The sequence below is a fragment of the Onychostoma macrolepis genome, chromosome 17, assembly GCF_012432095.1.
Source record: "Onychostoma macrolepis isolate SWU-2019 chromosome 17, ASM1243209v1, whole genome shotgun sequence".
In the NCBI taxonomy this organism is placed as follows: Eukaryota; Metazoa; Chordata; class Actinopteri; order Cypriniformes; family Cyprinidae; genus Onychostoma; species Onychostoma macrolepis.
In genome coordinates, this window is record NC_081171.1 from 3,620,837 (window position 1) to 3,641,689 (window position 20,853).

General features: G+C 35.5%; 2 protein-coding genes across 4 annotated transcripts; both read right to left on the minus strand.

Moving 5' to 3' along the window:
- Positions 1–2,495: 2,495 nt before the first annotated feature.
- si:ch73-340m8.2 (tyrosine-protein kinase SRK2) lies at positions 2,496–10,556 on the minus strand. Its single transcript, XM_058748309.1, is given in 10 exon segments — positions 2,496–3,451; positions 3,545–3,676; positions 3,756–3,906; positions 7,367–7,422; positions 7,541–7,696; positions 8,521–8,680; positions 8,778–8,944; positions 9,117–9,238; positions 10,260–10,392; positions 10,395–10,556. Coding segments are annotated over 10 exon segments (1,431 nt in total). The 5' UTR covers positions 10,555–10,556; the 3' UTR covers positions 2,496–3,257.
- A 270-nt stretch (positions 10,557–10,826) lies between these two features.
- On the minus strand, positions 10,827–20,267 carry gckr (glucokinase (hexokinase 4) regulator). 3 transcript variants are annotated; one of them, XM_058748304.1, is made up of 19 exons: positions 20,125–20,267; positions 19,801–19,956; positions 19,632–19,700; positions 19,228–19,296; positions 18,997–19,070; positions 18,848–18,914; positions 18,131–18,184; positions 17,106–17,200; positions 16,904–17,009; positions 16,572–16,690; positions 14,212–14,310; positions 13,959–14,056; positions 13,722–13,798; positions 13,417–13,513; positions 13,238–13,335; positions 12,941–13,021; positions 12,656–12,805; positions 11,964–12,095; positions 10,827–10,967 (listed from the first exon to the last, which is right to left on the minus strand). In XM_058748304.1, the coding sequence occupies exons 1-19, from the start codon at positions 20,137–20,139 to the stop codon at positions 10,827–10,829; spliced, it is 1,797 nt and encodes a 598-aa protein (XP_058604287.1). In that variant the 5' UTR covers positions 20,140–20,267. The 3 variants fall into 3 exon arrangements, with proteins under 3 accessions (XP_058604287.1, XP_058604286.1, XP_058604288.1); XM_058748303.1 differs by having other exon boundaries at positions 11,964–12,098; XM_058748305.1 differs by having other exon boundaries at positions 11,964–12,098; positions 19,801–19,953; positions 20,125–20,154.
- Between the last annotated feature and the right edge of the window lie 586 nt (positions 20,268–20,853).

Here is a 20,853-nt window from a genome sequence, read left to right on the forward strand (position 1 = left end):
TGAGTTTGAGCTCCTCCAAAGATTCTCTATTGGGTTTAGGTCTGAGACTGGCTAGGCCACGCCAGAACCTTGATATGCTTCTTACAGAGCCACTCCTTGGTTATCCTGGCTGTGTGCTTCGGGTCATTGTCATGTTGGAAGACCCAGCCTCGACCCATCTTCAATGCTCTAACTGAGGGAAGGAGGTTGTTCCACAAAATCTCGCAATACATGGCCCCGGTCATCCTCTCCTTAATACAGTGCAGTCGCCCTGTCCCATGTGCAGAAAAACACCCCAAAGATGATGCTACCACCCCATGCTTCACAGTAGGGATGGTGTTCTTGGATGGTACTCATCATTCTTCTTCCTCCAAACACGTTTAGTGGAATTATGACCAAAAGTTCTATTTTGGTCTCATCTGACCACATGACTTTCTCCCATGACTCCTCTGGATCATCCAAATGGTCATTGGCAAACTTAAGTTGGGCCTGGACATGTGCTGGTTTAAGCAGGGGAACCTTCCGTGCCATGCATGATTTCAAACCATGACGCCTTAGTGTATTACCAACAGTAACCTTGGAAACGGTGGTCCCAGCTCTTTTCAGGTCATTGACCAGCTCCTCCCGTGTAGTTCTGGGCTGATTTCTCACCTTTCTTAGGATCATTGAGACCCCACGAGGTGAGATCTTGCATGGAGCCCCAGTCCGAGGGAGATTGACAGTCATGTTTAGCTTCTTCCATTTTCTAATGATTGCTCCAACAGTGGACCTTTTTCACCAAGCTGCTTGGCAATTTCCCGTAGCCCTTTCCAGCCTTGTGGAGGTGTACAATTTTGTCTCTAGTGTCTTTGGACAGCTCTTTGGTCTTGGCCATGTTAGTAGTTGGATTCTTACTGATTGTATGGGGTGGACAGGTGTCTTTATGCAGCTAACGACCTCAAACAGGTGCATCTAATTTAGGATAATAAATGGAGTGGAGGTGGACATTTTAAAGGCAGACTAACAGGTCTTTGAGGGTCAGAATTCTAGCTGATAGACAGGTGTTCAAATACTTATTTGCAGCTGTATCATACAAATAAATAGTTAAAAATCATACATTGTGATTTCTGGATTTTTTTTTAGATTATGTCTCTCACAGTGGACATGCACCTACGATGACAATTTCAGACCCCTCCATGATTTCTAAGTGGGAGAACTTGCAAAATAGCAGGGTGTTCAAATACTTATTTTCCTCACTGTATCTGACTATATAAACGTAAACAATAACCGTGACTTGCTCAGCAAGTTTCTCTTTGTTGCTCTGCCATCATGGCATTTTTAACCTGAAAGAGTTGTGTGGCATATTTTTGGATGCAGTGCTTTGTGTGGCAAAAATTGTTTGCATCTATGTATTTGTGTACAGTATGTTTCCACAAATCAGACTTTCAGATTTTTGCTGATAATTTACAAGTGCGCTTTGCACAGGTAAGCACCACTAACTTTTTTTTTTCCTTCTTCCATTTTGTAGTGCTCTTTGTTAAACATGTTTTTTGTTATTTGTCTTTCATGTATTCAGTGATATATAATCACGTACACACTTAAGCATGAATAATTGCAGCAGAGTTTGAGTCCAGCAGCTTGAATAGTTCTTGCGTCATTCTAATCTCATTGCCTTTGCATTGGGAGTATCTTTAGCAGGGTGAGAGGATTGAGGTTGACTTGCATCAGTCATTAATCTAGTACAGCTATTAGTCAATGGTATGTAAATGTAGTTCAGCAGGGTGCATAGATGGTCACACAAGCCTGGACTTTACAGCATATGTACTGAAAACCATTAATCGCACATAGCCTATGCTAGTTTGAATAAAATTATGTGTTTATCCCTTTTACTTCCAATGTAACTCCCCACTTGTGCAGTGCTTTTGAAACCACGGGCCAGAGAAGGGTTGACATCCATTAAAGTGTCATTCTTACTGTTTACTACCTAACAAAAGTTTGAAATAATTAAGATTTCTTGAATGTTTTAGAATTAGTTTCTTGTGCTCACCAAGGCTGTATTTATTTGATCAAAAATACAGTGAAAACTATTATTATTTTTTATTTTTTTTACTATTTAAAATGTTATCTATTTTAATATATTTTAAAATGTAATTTATTCCTGTGATGGGGAAATTACATTTCAGAATATATTAAAACAGAAAATAGTTATTTTAAATTGTAAAAACATTTCACAATATTACTGTTTTTACTGTATTTTTAATCTAATAAATGCAGCCTTGGTGAGCATAAGAGAGTGCTTTCAAAAATATGAAAGAATTCTAATTATTTAAAAAAATTTGACTGGTAGTGTATAATTCAAAGTAAAAATTAGCATTTACTGTAAAGATAATGTAAAGAATTTGAGTTTGTTTTTTCCAAGACAAGTATTTAGGGCTGTTAAAACATTTGAGTAATGTAAAAGTCCTCTGAAATGTTTTCAGAAGGAAGAAGGAAACCTGCCTTAAAAAGTGCACTTACAGTAGTAGCAGCAATCCAGATTTACATAATTACATTACTATGTTCTTTATCAGGTCACAGAAGATACATGATTCTACAACAGTTCACATAAAAGGTCAAAAATTGAACATTCATTTGCAAAGACTCTGCTATCACCAAATGTCGAAAGTTCACATGACATGGTGTTTCTACATTTGGGTCCAGGCATCCAGCATTTTTTAGTTCAGCAGCTTTGATCACAAAAATGTCAGTCAACAGTGGAATATTTCCTTCTTACCAGGGAATATTAAACAGCTTTTTTGGAAATTAAGAAATCACCTTTGGTAATACTGATTAGCAATACTAGTAATAGTCCTTCATAATCATATGTTTGAGAGATTTATGTCACAGTTTGCACATGGATGAATCTCATGAAACCTGTCAAGAACACATCTGAGCCACATGCCAAAAATGTATTTTTTTATTTAAAAATTTTGCCTAAAGAAAATCAAGCCTCTTTTTAAGGCCATTTTACTTTTCCCCCCATGACAATTAAGCATTTTAGCTTCAAATCCTCATTATTGCATTATATAATTTTAGATATATTTTTAGAAAATCTATGCCGTTTTGAATTTTAAAAAGGCATAGTACTGTAATATTTACTGTAATACATATGTTTTTTGCATTTTCATGAAAATCACCCATGTTGCATTCATTTCAGTAGATATGTCCTGTTACCTCTGTAAACTATAAGTGGTTGTATATATGTTGGATACGTTTAATCTAAGCTCAAAAGTGTTCCAGCTCTCTCATTTCTACAGTATCTACTCCAGTTCAGAATCAGGCTCATTTATGAGAGCCATCAGCTTCTCCCGTAGCTCTGTAAATGTTGGTCTCTCCTCAGGGTTTGACCTCCAGCACAGCCACATAATGTCGTAGAGTGCTTCAGGACAGCCAGTCGGTCTCTCCATCCGCTCTCCTCTCTGAATGGACCGAACGCATGACAGTTTGTCCATACCTGAGATTGTGGAAGAAAGAAATGCACCAGAGTTGGGTGAGATGCAAGCCTACACCCCCATGTGTCATGTTTAGAGTGGTGAAATGTATTTACCAGGGTATGGGTCATCTCCATACGTCACGATTTCAGTTAAAAGGATGCCAAAAGACCAGACGTCGCTCTTGCTTGTGTAAGCCTTGTTTTCAAATATCTCAGGGGCCATCCATTTCACTGGGACCTTTATTTCTGCAGATAGATGAGAACCATCATATGCACTTTGTGTGTCTTATATGTTTGCATGAACATTTCAAAGAGCCTCTCTCACCTGATGAAATTCTGTGGCTTCCAGCAAGATTAATTTCAGCGAGTCCAAAATCAGCTATTTTGCAGTATTGCATGTCGGTAAGCAGAATGTTCTCGGCTCTCAGATCGCGGTGAACTATTTTATTTTCAATGTACATCATTCCTTCTGTAATCTAAAAAAAAGAAATCCAGTACGAGACTTAGTTTAGCAAACTACTAGAGTGGAAAATGTATTTTTAGGCATTTCTGCCTCAGCCGTCTAACAGAGCTCGTCAATAGCTATGTTTCCATCCAAAGATGCAAATTTAACTTGTGCACAAAACTGGAATATCGCATATCAGTGCTGGTACTACTAGATCTTAGTGCTGCGTTTGACACTGTCGATCATAACATACTTCTAGAGAGACTGGAAAACTGGGTCGGGCTTTCTGGGATGGTACTCAAATGGTTCAGGTCATACTTAGAAGGGAGAGGTTATTATGTGAGTATAGGAGAGCATAAGTCTAAGTGGACGTCCATGACATGCGGAGTCCCACAAGGCTCAATTCTTGCACCGCTCTTGTTTTGCCTGTATATGCTCCCACTAAGTAAAATAATGAGAGAGAACCAAATTGCCTATCACAGCTATCCAAATGACTACAGCCTTATTGACTCCCTCTGCCAATGCATTGATGAAATTAACAGTTGGATGTGCCAGAACTTTCTTCAGTTAAACAAGGAGAAAACCGAAGTCATTGCATTTGGAAACAAAGATGAAGTTCTCAAGGTGAATGCATACCTTGACTCCAAAAAATCAAGTCAAAAATTGTAATTATTGTAATGGTCTCCTTCCAAAGAAGACCATTAGACAGCTGCAGCTCATCCAGAACGCTGCTGCCAGGATTCTGACTAGAACCAGAAAATCTGAGTATATCACACCAGTCCTCAGGTCCTTACACTGGCTTCCAGTTACATTTAGGATTTATTTTAAAGTACTTTTACTCATTTATAAATTACTCAATGGCCTAGGACCTAAATATTTTGCAGATATGCTCACTGAATATAAACAGACCACTCAGATCATTAGGATCGAGTCAGTTAGAAATACCAAGGGTTCACACAAAACAAGGGGAGTCCGCTTTTAGCTATTATGCTGCCAGCAGTTGGAACCAGCTTCCAGAAGAGATCATTTAAATCCAGACTCAAAACTCATCTGTTTAGCTGTGCATTTGTTAAATGAGCACTGTGCTACGTCTGAACTGATTGCACTATGTATAATCATTCTCTAATCTTAACTGTTTTAAATTATTTTTAAATCGATTTTTATATCATTTTGTTTTTATTGTTGTGATTTATTATTATTTTTTTAATTCCTTGTTTTTATTGTTGTGATTATTATTATTTTTAATGACTATTTCACGTCCTTTTGTGTAAAGCACTTTGAATTACCACTGTGTATAAAATGTGCTATATAAATAAACTTGCCTTGCCTTCCATAAAACATTTGCAAATTAAGCACCGTTTCCATCCAACGAGTCATACATTATAAATTGTTTGCGCCTCAGAGTGAGCAGACGAATGCGATCATTGCTTTTGGAGGCTGTTTGGGAACTGTCGTGTAAGACAATTATTCAGAAATAGCCTACTTTGATGACCGACTTTGCTCAGGTATTTCAGAAGGACCAAAACAACATTTCAGATGCTGTGCAATGAGATCGGTCTACTGGTTAGTCAAGTTAGTCAAATCCCATCATGCAAAGTCGCATGACTTTTTTGATGGGCATGGTGGAATTTATTTGATAACTGTGTTTGCATCGTAGTTCATGTGCATTTTTTTTTATCGGATAAAAAGTATATCATACTCAATTGTGTGCATATGTTTTTTATGCGCATTTTAGAATTTATGCGCACCTTGGCGTTTCCATCCACCATTTTTTTATGCAATATTCCAAAATGCGCATACAAATAGTTGGATGGAAAAATAGCTAATATCAAAATGATTGAGATGGCCAATCAAATCAAAGAGGCGGGGCTTTACTGTTCCAGCATGGCAGGCTTCAGTTTTTAATGGTCAAAGAGTGCGAGGTAAGATGTAAGTAACTAAATGGTAAATATTTGACAAATGTTTTACGATAATAATGTTAAACGACCAACGGTAATATAAAATGATACAAACTACTCAACTTTGTTGTCAAATTTCGCCATTTAGAAATGAAAACATGGGATGTCATTTACATAATTCACGTAATAGAGTGGGGGAACTATGATGTCAGAACCAGGAAGTGTAATTCGCTGCGGGTCCTTCGAGATTTTTATATGGGGTTTTATTAATGGAGTTATTCAATTTATGAATAATATAAAGCCTGTGGTAAACATAACTTGACGATACTTTTACGTTTTGTTCTACAATGTAAACTGCACACACTCACAGCCCAAACGTTCTTATCTATTTACTAATTAAAACATACGTTTTCAAAAATGAACAGAACTACTTCAAAATGTGGGTTGAGTGTAATTTATGTTGTACAACAAAACGTAAAAGTATCATCAGGTTATGTTAACCACAGGCTTTATTTTACTCATAAATTGAAAATCTCGAAGGAACCACCGTCGAATTACTCTTCCGGGTTCCTCCACTCTATTCATAATTGAATGTGACGAGACGAAAAGCATTTTTCAGTTTTGTGTTTCATGTGTTACTGCATCTCACCCAACTCTGGTGTGTAGGCCTATATATTATTTTCAAACTGTTTAAATAGATTACAAGAAATTCTTGTTCTTTTGCTATCTTACTTTTTTCAATTCAACCTAAATCCATTTAAATCTTTTATTTATTTCATTCATTTAAAAAGACCATTGGGGTCTTCTTGGTTTAGTGTCAACTGAAAAAGTTTTTTGATTGGACAGTGTGATCCCTAAATCAGTGTTAACAATGCAAGATGCAATGTTTTATTTAAATAGCATATAAACGTAACTGTTGTGCTGGATATGAATGAGGAGTTTTATGCATCTGTAAGGTGTTTTAACACCACATAGAGGGTTTCTTCTTTCCTCATTCCTCACTGCCTCAAGTGCATTTGGAGAATTGATATGTCCTTTATGATGATCGATTCCTGGGTCACGTGGCTGGAGGACGGCAGAGCGAGGAAATGAGGAAGCATCAGTTTGAATACTGAGAAGCAGCTGATCTTGCATGACAGCAGCACCGAATGGAATTGTAAAAATAATGAACACGCCACCTGTCTCCCTAACATTAATGTCAGGCCTCTTCCACTAACAGAGCAATAAAACGAGCCTTTTCAGAGAAATCAATGTATGAATTGCTTACTCAGAGAGAATGCATTGACATATAATGATATAATGATTCATCAGTGCATGTTATTCTAAAGAAAAAAATATTTATATTTGTAACGTACTATAACGTTCTGTTAAAAATAGCCCTGTTCTGAAATTTTCAGAAAATACTTTTCCAGTCACTCTTATTTTTTAATAAAAGGGGTCATATAGAGACACTTTTCACCATCGTAATGGTAAAAATTCTCAAACATCAGATTGGGAGTTTCATGTTGAGTTTAATTGTTTTTAAGGAAAACTGGCCGTATGATTTTAATCACATTCCACAAAACTGAATTACTCACAAAGAAATCAAGTTACCTGCAAAGCAAAATCCATCATGAGTGAAAACTCCAGGTCTTGTTTCTCTTTGTGGCCTGAAGAAAAACAAACGTATTTCTCAAACAGCATTTTTCTGTCAAAGCAATGCGTCAGTTAATATTAAGGGTGTCAAAATTTTTTTAGTTGCATGCGAGTTAATATTGTGTCACTTACTGATGAGAAATTTCTTTAAACTGCCATTTTTCATGAGCTCTGTGACTAAACACATGGGTTCACTATTGGTACACACAGCGTAGAGCTTCAGCAAACGCTCGTGATGCAGCTCTTTCATGATATCAATCTCTGTTTTGATAGTTGAGTAATTGACATCTGCAAGTAAAGTGGGACAGATAATATCAATTGATCATAATTTTAAAAGGAAAATCGTTTGAGATGCACCTTCCTAGCTGATCACATTTTGGCTAAGGTTCTGGCAAGGTCAAAAACAGTTAAAAACAAACATTCTTCCAGTAACGGTAATACAACTTCAAATGTTCAAATTTATCTGGTCTTTACTAATGTTCTCAAAACATAAGCACAAAAATGTTATTCACATCATTCATGGAACGTTTTGTTTCTGAAACGTTTTAGTTGGACGTTCATGTCAGAACATTTAGAGAATATCCCCAAAAAAGGAATCTTCCCTTAACGTTCACATAACTAAATAATAATAATAATAATAATAATAAGAGAAAATTCAAAAGTAATCCCACTCCCACAATGTTTGCAAAATTACAAAATGAAAATTTCCCTTAACATTTCCAGAACTAAAACACAACATTTTTAAAACATTTAGAAATTAGGACGTTTTGAATGTTCAGAGAACATTTTTTTATTTATTTTTTTTTTTTTGACTTAATGACAATGTTAGCTAAACATTCTTAGAACATGTTTTTGTTAGCTGGTATACTAGCTTGTTCGAGTTTGTTTTGGATCATGATTACCAGTTGAAAAAGGATACTAAATGCAAAAAAATAAAATGCAACAAACCCTATATTTATGATAGCAAAATATGTTTATGCCAATATTAATTAAAGTCACTTCTTAATTTTTTAAGACATTTATTTTTTGTTTGGGTCGCCACTCAGCATTAAATGTAAAACATGGGGCATGTAGTAAAACCATTTGAGAACCACTGATTTAACCTGTTTTACCTCTGAACTCTTTGATGGCCACCTCTGTGGTGTTGTTCCAGAGCCCCTGCCAGACCTCCGCAAACTCCCCGCGGCCCAGCTTCTGTATTTTGGTAAGTGAGCTTCTGTCTACCTCCCATTTGGTTTCAAATGACAGAGTCAGAGGAGCTGGCTGGTCCAGCTGGAAGAGTATGGACAGATTGGAATTGTGCCGGACAACTTTTTGAATAGGATGCTTAGTACTTTTGTTAATCTGTAGGTTTTAACTCTTCACTGACCTTCACACAGGGTTCGTGAAGCTTCGCGCAGAGTCCACCCTCGTTTTTAGAGTAAAACTCTATCAGCTCACGCAAGGTCTGGAAGATTGTGTGATGAACAAGGAAGAAGTGCTTGTCGTTTTCTCCCTGCTTGACCCTGTAATGCCGTGTATGAAGGCCGTTCCTCACTTTAAAAGAAATCGTTTGTAGAAAATGTTATTCAACTACTCTCCAAGTTAAGATTAGGGCTGGCTTATGGTTACTTGATCTCTTTTCTATTGGTTTCAGTACAGTTAAATGAAAGCGGTAGAGGCTTGAGATATAATGTGTGTGTGTGTGTGTGAATAAAACTTGTCATACCTGATAAGTAATATTGATTATTCTCATCATACTTCCAGATGAGAAACGCACCGTCTTTGTTCTCTGGTCTCAGCAGACATCTCTTGGCCTCTATACGTGTTTTAACACTCTCAAAATACCATCTGAAATCAGTTGACACTAGTTTTTTATTAAGTGTCCAAAATTGTATTTGTGTCCAAAATAGTATGTGGTGATACAATGTTGTTTGACAGATTAAATGGGCAATAAAGTAAACTAATGGGTGAATCTCATAGAAAAAAAAATAAAAATCTTATAGTATATTTATGTCATAATATTAAACATAATTTAATAATAAATATATTATTTTTGGATTATTTATATTTATTATAAAATGTGTACATTTGTACAGTATAATCATAAACGTACTTCAATGTGATATTTATGCTGATTTTATTATAAACAATGAAGTAAAGAATTTAATGGGCTAATCTCAGGAAAAAAAAAAAGGTTTGGCTCATATTTCACCCTGACAAAAAAATAATAATAATAATCAAAATAATACATTCATTTGCATGCACACAAACACACACACACACACACACATACACACGCATATATATATATATATATATAAAATCAATATACTGTTTATTAATTTTATTATTAAATCTGTGTATGAAGTGTTTCAATTTAATTATTTATTAATAAATTATTAAATTTTAATTAAATTATTTTTTTTAATTTAACATTTTTACTCCATAATTTCAATACTGTAATGTTTAATTGTTAAATAAATAACGTCACGAACAAATGAAAAAGGTATTTAATGTATTTAATTTGATTTTAATTAACAAGCTTAGAAAAAAAACTTCATGATTCCTAAAATTATCTCTATTTATTTATTCATTTACTTTTTTGGATCTCTTATACTTGTCTCTTGACAGACTCACCCTGATATATCTGATATAGTGTTCAATAATATCCAACCTCTTTAACCATTCTCAATAGTCTTTTCTACAGAAAAACACAGCACTGTAGGAACGTCACCAGAACTTGTGAAACTGGAAACACAGGATTCCAGTTTCATTCAGGGCAGAGATTCAAAACACTAAGCGTGAGGTTGCTCTATATATTATGCATTCGTACAAGCTCAAAACGATCAAAAGTAACTCAAAGACTTACAGCTCGGCCTCTATGCTATCCAGCGGTTTGATGAAGTCTTTAGGCACATATCCCTTTTCCTCCACAAAGCCTTTAGATCCGTTACCCTTAGCTGTGCGTCTCCTCACATACAACCAGTGCTCATTCTCTCCGTCACCTCCAGAATATCTCCTTTCCTCAGATTTAGATCCCATATTGTGCGTGAGGGATAGTCGTAGATCGACTTGAATACTCTTTTGCGGCTGAGGGGCCGCTCTTCACTCTTCGGTGGACAACACGGGCAGCAACGTTTACAGGTGCACATAGAATTTCCCATTTTTACCAGTCATATCTGCTCATGCCGTGTGCACTCCAGCGGAATGATGGTACAATAGCATGACTAGCGCACTTTACTACCAGCTCACTGCAGCCAGACAGGTTCCCACTAGTTACTGTTAGTAGGTCGAGGAAGTCTTCTGCGAAAAATATGATCAGAATTCCCCTGATGTCATACTGTTGGCTTTATTTCAACAACAACAAAAGGCCACAGCATGCATACAGAGTATAATGAGAATTTGTAGTCACTGATTAGTAGCCAAGCAACACAGTTTAGTCCACAGTGCTTTTGTTCTCGGAAGAATTGAAGCAGGCGCTCACTGCATCTCGGATCACAGGATGACAATCCAAATGATGCCGAGCTTCGGCGAGAGTGCAGCCGCACCGGATCATCACCAGCGCAGTGGGGACCACCTGACAGTGCAGGACACATCAGGTATAACATATCAGGTGCTTATAATAATGCAATGCTTTTGTTAAAGTTTATAACAGTTCACCCAAAAATGAACATTTGCTGAAAATTGACTCACCCTCAGGCCATCCAAGATGTAGATGAGTTTGTTTCTTCATGGGAACACATCTGGAGGAATGTAGCATTCCATCACTTGCTCACCAATGGATCCTCTGCAGTGAATGGGTGCCGTCAGAATGAGAGTCCAAACAGCTGATAAAAACATAACAATAATCCACACCACTCCTGTACATCAATTAATGCCTTGTGAACTGAAAAGCTGTGCACTCGTAGAAAACGTCAAGACGTTTTAACTTTAAAATATTGCTTCTGGCCAAAAAAAGTCCATAATCCATTATGATGCTTCCTCCTGTGAAGAAGTCCATCCACTTGCTGTCTCTCACATCGAAATCCACCCACATATTTGTTTAGAGCTGTTTTGGACTGTCTTGAACTGTGCAAATTTCTCTCCTGATTCAGACCAGACGACTATTTCACTTGAGAAAGCAATAATATGGACTCTCATTTTATCTGGAAGCAACGATTTGAAATTAAAAACCGTCTTGATGGATTTATTTCTTACAAACATGCAGCTTTTCACTTCAAAAGACATTAACTGATGGACTGGAGTGGTGTGGATTATTGTGATGTTTTTATCAGCTGTTTGGACTCTCATTCTGACGGCACCCATTCACTGCAGAGGATCCAATGATCTGCAAGTGATGGAATGCTACATTCCTCCAAATCTGATGAAGAAATTAACTCATCTACATCTTGGATGGTGTAAGGGTGAGTAAATTGTCAGCAAATTTTCTATTTTTTAATATTAGTTAATGCATTACATAATGTTAACTAATGTGTTATCTTTAAGTGTCAAAATTTCTTTAAAAATAAGTGTTTTAATCTTTCATACTTCCGTGTACTTCACAGATGGTCAAGATAAATAAGCGAGTTCTTACTCGATCCTGTCTGTTTGCCGTATCTGTGTGTTTCCACACATCTGCTGATGTCATGTCTTCACTCAGGTCATCTGTGCTGTAGATGGCTCTCAGTAGAGCTCTTTCGCACTCGCTTTCGGAGCAGCCTGTGAACTGCTGACAGTGATGGTATATAATTAAACCCACCATACGGAAACCACACACAGGGGTCGTATTACAGTTCCAGCTCAATTAGTTTTTAAAACAGACAGTTAAAAATAGCCAGACATAATATTTATTTCAAATTCAAACTATATTTTTTCATTTTCCAAAGAAAATGTGAGTGGTGTTTGCCCATGCAAAACTCTTTCCATAATGCTAATCTCTTAAAAATAAAGATTCTTAATTGGCATCTATATGGTTCTGTTAAGAACATTTTGCATCCATATAGAGCCTTTCCATTGCAGATCATTTAAACATTTAAACAATGGTTCTTTTAAGAACTTTTAAAGTTCCCGAAAGGTTATCGGGGGAACCAAAAATGGAACCTTCATTTTTAAGAGTGTAGGGTTGCTGTGTAGTTGCTAGGGCATCATATTTGTTATATAGTTCCTATAAGAGATCAAAAACAGTACATGAAGGTTATTGTTTGGCATTTTTTGGGTTCTAATCTAACTTGGGGTTTAATTGGTTCCAATAGTATGAATTCATAATGATACGCATAATAATAATACCTGTAAAATGTTGATGGCTCTCCTGTACAGCTTGCTGTTAGTTACTCTGAGGTCGATCATGTAGTTCATGTAGACTTTTCCCTTCAGTACATGAGCTCCTGTGCTGATTGCATTAAGACACCATTTAGTTGAAAGCTCCCAGTGCTGTCTCTGTTGAATAAAAGACTCTTTGAAGCCTTTACTTTATTATTCTTACAGCATGTGTATATATAGAGATATATTACAGTATAAATACTTCAACTAAATTGGTGCTTGTGGGAGTAGTTCATGTGACAAATGGCTTACCATTACAAATGAGTTCACGTCCTCTGAGGAAAAAGACCATGTGATGTGCAGAACGGTTTCAAACATGATGCATACTCTTTCCTGAAGCAATATGTAGTAATACATTTAATAATACAATTATTTAAAATATAAGTTATTTGCTCTCTTTTAAACTGCAAAGTCCATGCAAAAAAAAGAAAAAAAGAAGAAGATCTGATTACATAAGCAGCATTATGCACTTAGAAGACGTGTTCTGGAAGGGAATTTTATCAAGAAGTGAGAGTTTTTGCTAGCGGCAAAAATACACATTTTACTCACAGGAACGCTGAATTTCTCAAGGTCATGAGCAATTGCATGCAAATTAGATGTCCTTCGCCTCACTTGATCGGCAAGTGACGTCACCTCGTGCAGGTCATCTTAGGAGAGACATTAAAATATATTTCAAATATATTTAAGGAACTGACCACGTTTCGTGCAACTGGTTTGTGTTTGCTCACCATTAACTGTAAACAGAAACAGGACCATGTCATTTTGACTCAGGCTCGGTAAGATGGTGTCCACAAAATCCTTGTGGCCAATTACAAATTCTGGCCCCTAGAAATAGTTGTGATATTAATAGCTGTTAATAAATGTTATGATAAGAAAAATTCAAATAAATATATAAGGTCTTGGATAGGGGATAGTTCTGCAGATGCAAAAATATTTAATACGTAGAGGTTTGGAATAACACGAGAATGATTAAATGATGACAAAATCTACATTTTTTGAATGAATTGCCACTTTGTTGTTTGGTTGAGCTCACCAAAGATGATAGATCCCCCTCTTTGTTTTTCATTTTGCTGAAACCATTGTTGATAAAACCTCTGATGTCATCAAAATCTGATCAAATAATTACAATTAAAAAGTAGTTTTGGGTTGAAATATTTCCCATAAATGTATTCTTGCACTGTTATTAATTTACCCATTAACAAACTGTCAATTTAACACATTTAAGGAACATATCAAATGATAAAGTAATATTTGGCACTGCACACAGCACCTGCTCCATATGTTGGGATGCATTCACTTGCATCAGTCAGTCCTATAATGCCAAGAGTTTGCCATCCAATATAGTACACATGTGCTTTCTTCTGAAGGCTGTTGAAAGATTTACAAAAAAATAAATCATAATTGTGTCAAAACCTTCATTACCAAGGCAATTTCTGCATTTTTTTAACACATCCGCCAGAAGTTCAGCTTGTTCATGTGGAAAAGCTCAGGTTTATGTGTTAGGACTATAGGAGATGTTGTACCTCTCTCCTGCTTTATGAATAAGTGCTGCAAGCTCATCACTGTTTGAGTAAGTAGTTTCATAAACCATCTCACTCGCGGCGATCCGGGCAGAAATATATCTGAATGACACATTTAATCATAGCAGATTAGTCTTAAGAGAACTGTGAAATTGTTCCATATTTTACACCACATAATATATACAAGTTTGTGAACCCTTTAGAATTTTCTATATTTCTGCATAAATATGACCCAAAACATCATCAGATTTTCATATAAGTCTTGAAAGTAGGCAAAGAGAACCGAATCAAACAAGTGAGAGAAAAATATTTTCTTTGTCATTTATTGAGAAAATTATCCGGTGTTACATATCTGTGCATTGCAAAAGTATGTGAATCTCTTGGATTAGCAGTTAATTTAAAGGTGAAATTAGAGTCCATCTATGCAGAGGTGTTTTCAGTCGGTGCAATGACTATCAAATGTCAGTACATGACCTGTTTTATTCAAAGAAAAGGGATCTGTTAAAGTCTGATCATGTTTGTGGAAGTGGATCATGTCAGGAACAAAGGAGATTACTGAGGACCTCGGAAAAAGAGTTGATGTTGCTCATCAGGCTAGAAAAGGTTACAAAACCATCTCAACAGAGTTTGGACTCCACAAATCCACAGTCAGACAGATTGTGTACAAATGGAGAAAATTCAAGACCACTGTTACCTTCCTGAGAAGAGGTCGACCAGCAAAGATCACTCCAAAGCAGAACGCGTAATAGTCTGCGAGGCTGCAAATGCTCCCAGGGTAACTTCTATGCAACTAAAGGCCTTTCTCACATTGGCTAATGTTAATGTTCATGAGCCCACCATCAGGAGAACACTGAGCATGACAGAGCTGCAAGAAGAAAGCCACTGCTCTCTAAAAAGAAAATTGCTTGCTAAAGATCATGTGGACAAGCCAGAGGACCCTTGGAGAAAGGTTTAATGGATGGATGAAACCAAAATAGAACTTATTGAAGCTATTATGTTCAGAGAAAAGAACACACTGCATTCCAGCTTAAGAATCTTATCCCATCTGTGAAACGTGGTGGTGGTAGTATCATGGCTTGGGCCTGTTTTGCTGCATCTTGGCCAGAACAGCCATCATTGATGGAACAATGTATCCTGAATTATACCAGCAAATTCTAAAGGAAAATGTCAGGACATCTGTTTAAGAACAGAATCTCAAGAAAACGTGGGTCATGCAGCAAGACCACAACCCCAAGCACACAAGTCATTCTACCAAAGAATGGTTAAAGAAGAACAAAGTTAATGTTTTGGACTGGCTGAGTCAATTGAAATGTTGTGGAAGGACATAGGAGGAACCCACCAGCATCACAGAGTTTAAGTGGTTCTGCACTGTAAGGAATGGGCTAAAACTACATGTTATTGTACAGGACTGATCAGTATTTACAAGAAACTTTACCTTCAGTTACTGCAGCAAAAGGGGGTCACACCAGATACTGAAAGCAAAGATTCACATACTTTTGCAACGCACAGATATGTAACACTGGATCATTTTTCTCAATAAATAAATGACAAAGAAAATATTTTTCTCTCACTTGCTTGATTCGGTTCTCTTTGTCTACTTTCAGGACTTAAATGAAAATTTGATGATGTTTTGGGTCATATTTATGCAGAAATATAGAAAATTCTAAAGGGTTCACAAACTTTTAAGCAGCATTTTATATATACAGAGTGAGATTATATATATATATATATATATATATATATATATATAAAATTTATTTTATGGTATATTAGTATTCTATTTTGCTATAATCTGTAGTCAAAACAGTATTCTGTTCTATTCTATTCTATTCTGTTATGGTATATCAGTATTCTGTTATGATCAGTAATCAAAGCCGTATTCTGTTCATTTATGGTATATCAGGATTCTAGTATAATCTGTTGTTAAAGTTGTATTCTTTTCTATTTTGTTCTATTATATATAGAATAAAATTATATTCTATCATGGTGAATCGGGATTCTATTATGGTATGATCAGCAGTCAAATTTTATTTTATTTTATGTATTTATTTATTTATTGGTGATCAAAACAACTGATTTTGTGGTGGCTATGTTTTTTTTTTTCATAATTTGTGGAAAATTTGCAATGTTATTTTTATAATTAGGATATTAACCGGACAATGATAGAAATAAAATAAAGAGTGCTTTCAGTTTTTCAGGTAGGTTTAGTGTTCGGTTACAAAATACTGCAGAAATGCGTGTGTGTATTGCAGTTCATGTTTAGTTGGTACAGTACAACAGTACATATATTATCATATATACTATTGGAACCAATTAAACCTCAAATTAGTTTAGAAAAAATACCAAGTGGAATTAAAACTTACTCAGGTGTTGTTATCTTTCCTCTAAATGCAGCTTCATGTCCGGCCAGAAGAATAGTTTCTAGAATGATTTTAGTTGCACTGCCTCCTTTCATCCGGGACGATCCACTGATGGCCTCAGCCTATGAGGAGAGACCAGAGCTTCTTATGATGGGTGGACACTCCATAAACATCAGTAAGAATTTTGACATTTTCTATAGTATGCCTGTGCAGCCATTATTATAAAGTGTCCTTGGTGCCTGCCAGTGGTTACTAGGGTGGTTGCTAAGGTGTTCAGAGCAGTTGGTGGTGTTTTGCACATGCACAGATGTGTTTGTCAATGCAGTGTCTCATACCCCCAACACAGGATTTAGGACGAACGCTTTCTTATGCCTCTGCTCTGCAGTCATCCTCTCTGCAACATCTTTAAAGTGAAATGAACAGTCCTGCATTGGTTCACTCCTGTCAGCATGGCAAGAATGTTAGTTTATGCAATCGCCTCTTGTTATTGTGCACTTAAAATCAAAATATGGCATTGTTTTCACTCGGTAGATCTACCTCGCCATATGTACAGGATTGAATCCCAGAAGCACTGGAGTAAAGACGTCTAAGTGCTTCAGACAAAAATCCAGTTGCCCAGCAACAAATGGTGCCTTTGACACAGAACAACATCATGAAGCACATTCACAGCTGACCTGCAGACGGCTTTGATAAGAGCTCACGTTAATGTTACCTACATACGTCTGAAAGAAATAAACTAAAACCTGCAGACATTTCCTACAGTACACTCGAAAAAGGTCAGTGTGGCAATATTTTATTTACCTTATTTACCCCAAAAGGTGCCTTTTAATACCTTAAATGTTCATATTTGTACCAAAAATCAGTGACAGCTTTTGTGCCTTTTTCAGTGGTTCAGTGGTCAGAATACAGTATAATTAAAATCACATTTGTTATTATCTATGAAGTAAAAAATGGGGACGATACATTTTTGTATGCTTTTGTTTTTACTTGTTGTGGGTTTCATATATTATTAATATTTAATTAATAATTATTATGATGTTTGCAGGTTTAAACTGACCCAAACTGTTTTTAATACAATTAATCGAAAATCACACTATGAAAAATAGTAAAAAGCAGCCAATGCATATAGAAAAGAGATCTAAATAGTATAATATTATAACACAATTCCCAAAATAAATGAGAACTTAATATAAATAAAACTGTAACATGTTTTTTATATACCTATTTTAAATTGAACAAATATGTTTTTAATTTTCTAATTGTATTAAATATTTCATTTTCACAAACTGTGACTATGCTGCATACAGTAATAAAATTATATTATATACAGTATATATATATATATATATATATATATATATATGTATATGTTATTTTGGTTTTTGCATTTGAAGGCTTTGTTGTTCCAAATTTTTTGGTATGTACATTTTTTTAGTTATAATTAATTAAATGAATCTACAAATGAGGAGATGGCTTATTTAAATTTCTATTGCCACGAATTTTGTCCTTTGCTATTGATTAAATAATGTGATTTGAGAAAAAGACAATATTGTTATTCATACCGACATGCCACAGGATATTCCAATGAACAGGACGCGCTTCTTTCCTGCACAAACCTGTTAGTGGAAAAAGAAAACAGGAAATGGAGAAAACATTATGTTTAAATCTGTCAAGCTGAATGTTCTTTAAATAGCGTTTTTGATAAAGAAAGCATAATTATTAAAACATTCTAAAAAAGATTATGTGTTAAATACAACCCAGTGCTGGGTAAAATATGAACAGACCCAGCTATTGGGTTGTTTTGACCCAGTGGTTGCGTTACTACCCAGAAGGCTGAGTTTTAGAGTGTATCATTACTCAAATATCTAAATATGAAATATCTAAATTTCTAAAAGTTCTTCAGTTAATTTTCTAATTGATTAGACTTGATTTTCTAATGATAAAATGGGTGAAAATCCCACAGACTTATAATTAAGGAGGAACCTGAGCCATATCTAGAGATATGAGTTGAGCAATATTGATTTAGGCCTATGAGCAGCACCCGAGCAAGTGTACAGCCATGTGTTAAAAAATCATTTCAAACACTTTAGTAATCACATAGCAACAATCTGGCAACCGCCCAGAGCTCTCTGGCACTGCAGTGTTGAGCACAGGTGCTGCTCACATGTTCTTCTGAAAATGTCAAAGAATAGCCTGTTGTCTCTGCTTAGGTTGGTGAAACTGATTTATTACTACGGTAAAGCCGCATAACTTGTTTCACTCTTTGTTCTTGCGTTCACCTTGTCCAGCGTGCAAGCTCCCAGCACCGGGTCGTCCTCTGGAGCCTCCTGTGATGTCAGCAGGGCCCTTTAAAAACAGAGTCCTGAAATACTGCAGTGTCACACTGGAGTCTCATCTTATGCATCAAACAGACAGACTGTTTATTCACCTGTCACCTCCAGCTATGATGTACGAACAGATCTGTTTCTGTTTTTGGGCATTTAACATCTCATTAAAGGATGTCTGAGGTACGAAATATGATATGACAAATATAAAGAAGAAATTTAACAGTCATACAGAACACAGTGGGGAAAATGTCAGATTGGTAAATATACTATACAGAGGTTTCTAATTAAATTTTCCATTTATTTTTTTATTTTTTCTTTCTTAAACTCTATACCACCAAAAGAAATGCAATACGGCCTGATGTTCCACAGCCACTTAATAAAATCAAACTCTCCTCTGGGTCCTGCAGAGACAAAACAATTATCATCATGTTTTTTAACATTTTAGAATTTTCAGATAATTATTCTGTTTTTGACTTTTTTAAATTTCTTTAATTTCTTTGAATGAAATGTATTATTTTAAATTAGAATTGTTATTAAAATAAAAAAGGTTAAGTAATTTAAAAATAATATTAAATTAAAATCTATCATTTTAATTTTATATATACTAGTTGCATGTTGAATGCTGTATTTAAATTAAAATAATTAAATAAATAAAAATAAATACACAATGTTATATATGTCTAAACTATTATTTCTGAGTTATTAAAATAAAGGACTTCTAGTTGATATTACTGACCCTCAGCATCATTTCCACCCTCTTTGCCACATCCACCATCGTTTGGATAACTGGTGAACTATATAGTCTCTATAAACAAAATTCACAGGTCATTAGCATAAAAGACTCTTGTTAGGAGCATAATGACAATTAATAGTCACATATCCTGTTTAAAACCAATAGACCAAACCTGATGAAATGGATCATGATTTATTTTCTTCTCAAAAATCTCGGCGTCACATCTTCTCAGTATTTGCACCATCTGTTTTCCGTTTGCTCTATCAATATCTCTGCTGATGGGGTTACATTTCTCCGTGACGGGTAGAGAGAGCTCGTAACACGACTGCTACATTAGACAGAAAACCCAGCACAGATTAACAGCACCACTCAAGACTCAAGACCTCCTGTAATTACATTTTAGCTTTTAAGGGAAGAAGATTTGTTGGTCTATTACCTGGTACAGGACATTTGAAATGAAAGCACAGTCAGTTAACAGTGTTCAGTATTCACTCACCTTCATGTGATCCATGTTAATCAGACTCCAGCGTTTCAGCACATACTCAGATTAGTGCAATGCACAATAAACTTGCATGAAAATGCAATGCACTGAGATCACTTGAGAGAGAAAAAGCCCTCACTAAGCACAAAGTGAGCAGAACAAAGTTCACCAAATGAACTCTGACCCATCAGCTGTAAAAAAAAAAAAAAAAAAAAGAAAAGAAAAAAAGATGGATATTGACACACGGTAGAATATATGGCTTATATTACAACTATATTTGCCAGGACATATGGATCAGTAGTTAAAGCAGTTTTCTACTCTATTCTACTCTATTTTATTATGGTATATATTCTAATTATATTTTACTCTATTTTGCTCTATATTGGTATAAAGCAGTATTCTATTTTGTAATGATATATCAGTATACTGTTATGATCAGTTGTCAAAGCAGTATTCTATTCTATTCCATTCTATTCTATGGTATAATCTGTAAAGCAGTATTTTATTCCGTTCTATTTTATTATGTTCTATTCTATTCCACTCTATTCTGCTCTGTTCTGTTGTGATATAAAGCAGTATTCTATTTTATAATGATATATCAGTATTCTGTTATGATCATTTGTCAAAGCCATATTCTATTCTATTTTATTATGGTATATCAGTATTGTATTTATGATCGGAAGTCAAAGCAGTGTTCTATTCTATGCTATAATCTGTAGTCAAAATGGTATTATATTCTATTAT

Excerpts from the sequence above, each read along its gene's own strand:
- gckr (XM_058748303.1), bottom strand. Across the intron at positions 16,691-16,903 it reads TCCTAAATCCTGTGTTGGGG|GCTGAGGCCATCAGTGGATC; the intron begins GTATGAGACACT and ends CTCTCCTCATAG. Across the intron at positions 13,336-13,416 it reads GTTTCTGTTTACAGTTAATG|ATGACCTGCACGAGGTGACG; the intron begins GTGAGCAAACAC and ends GTCTCTCCTAAG.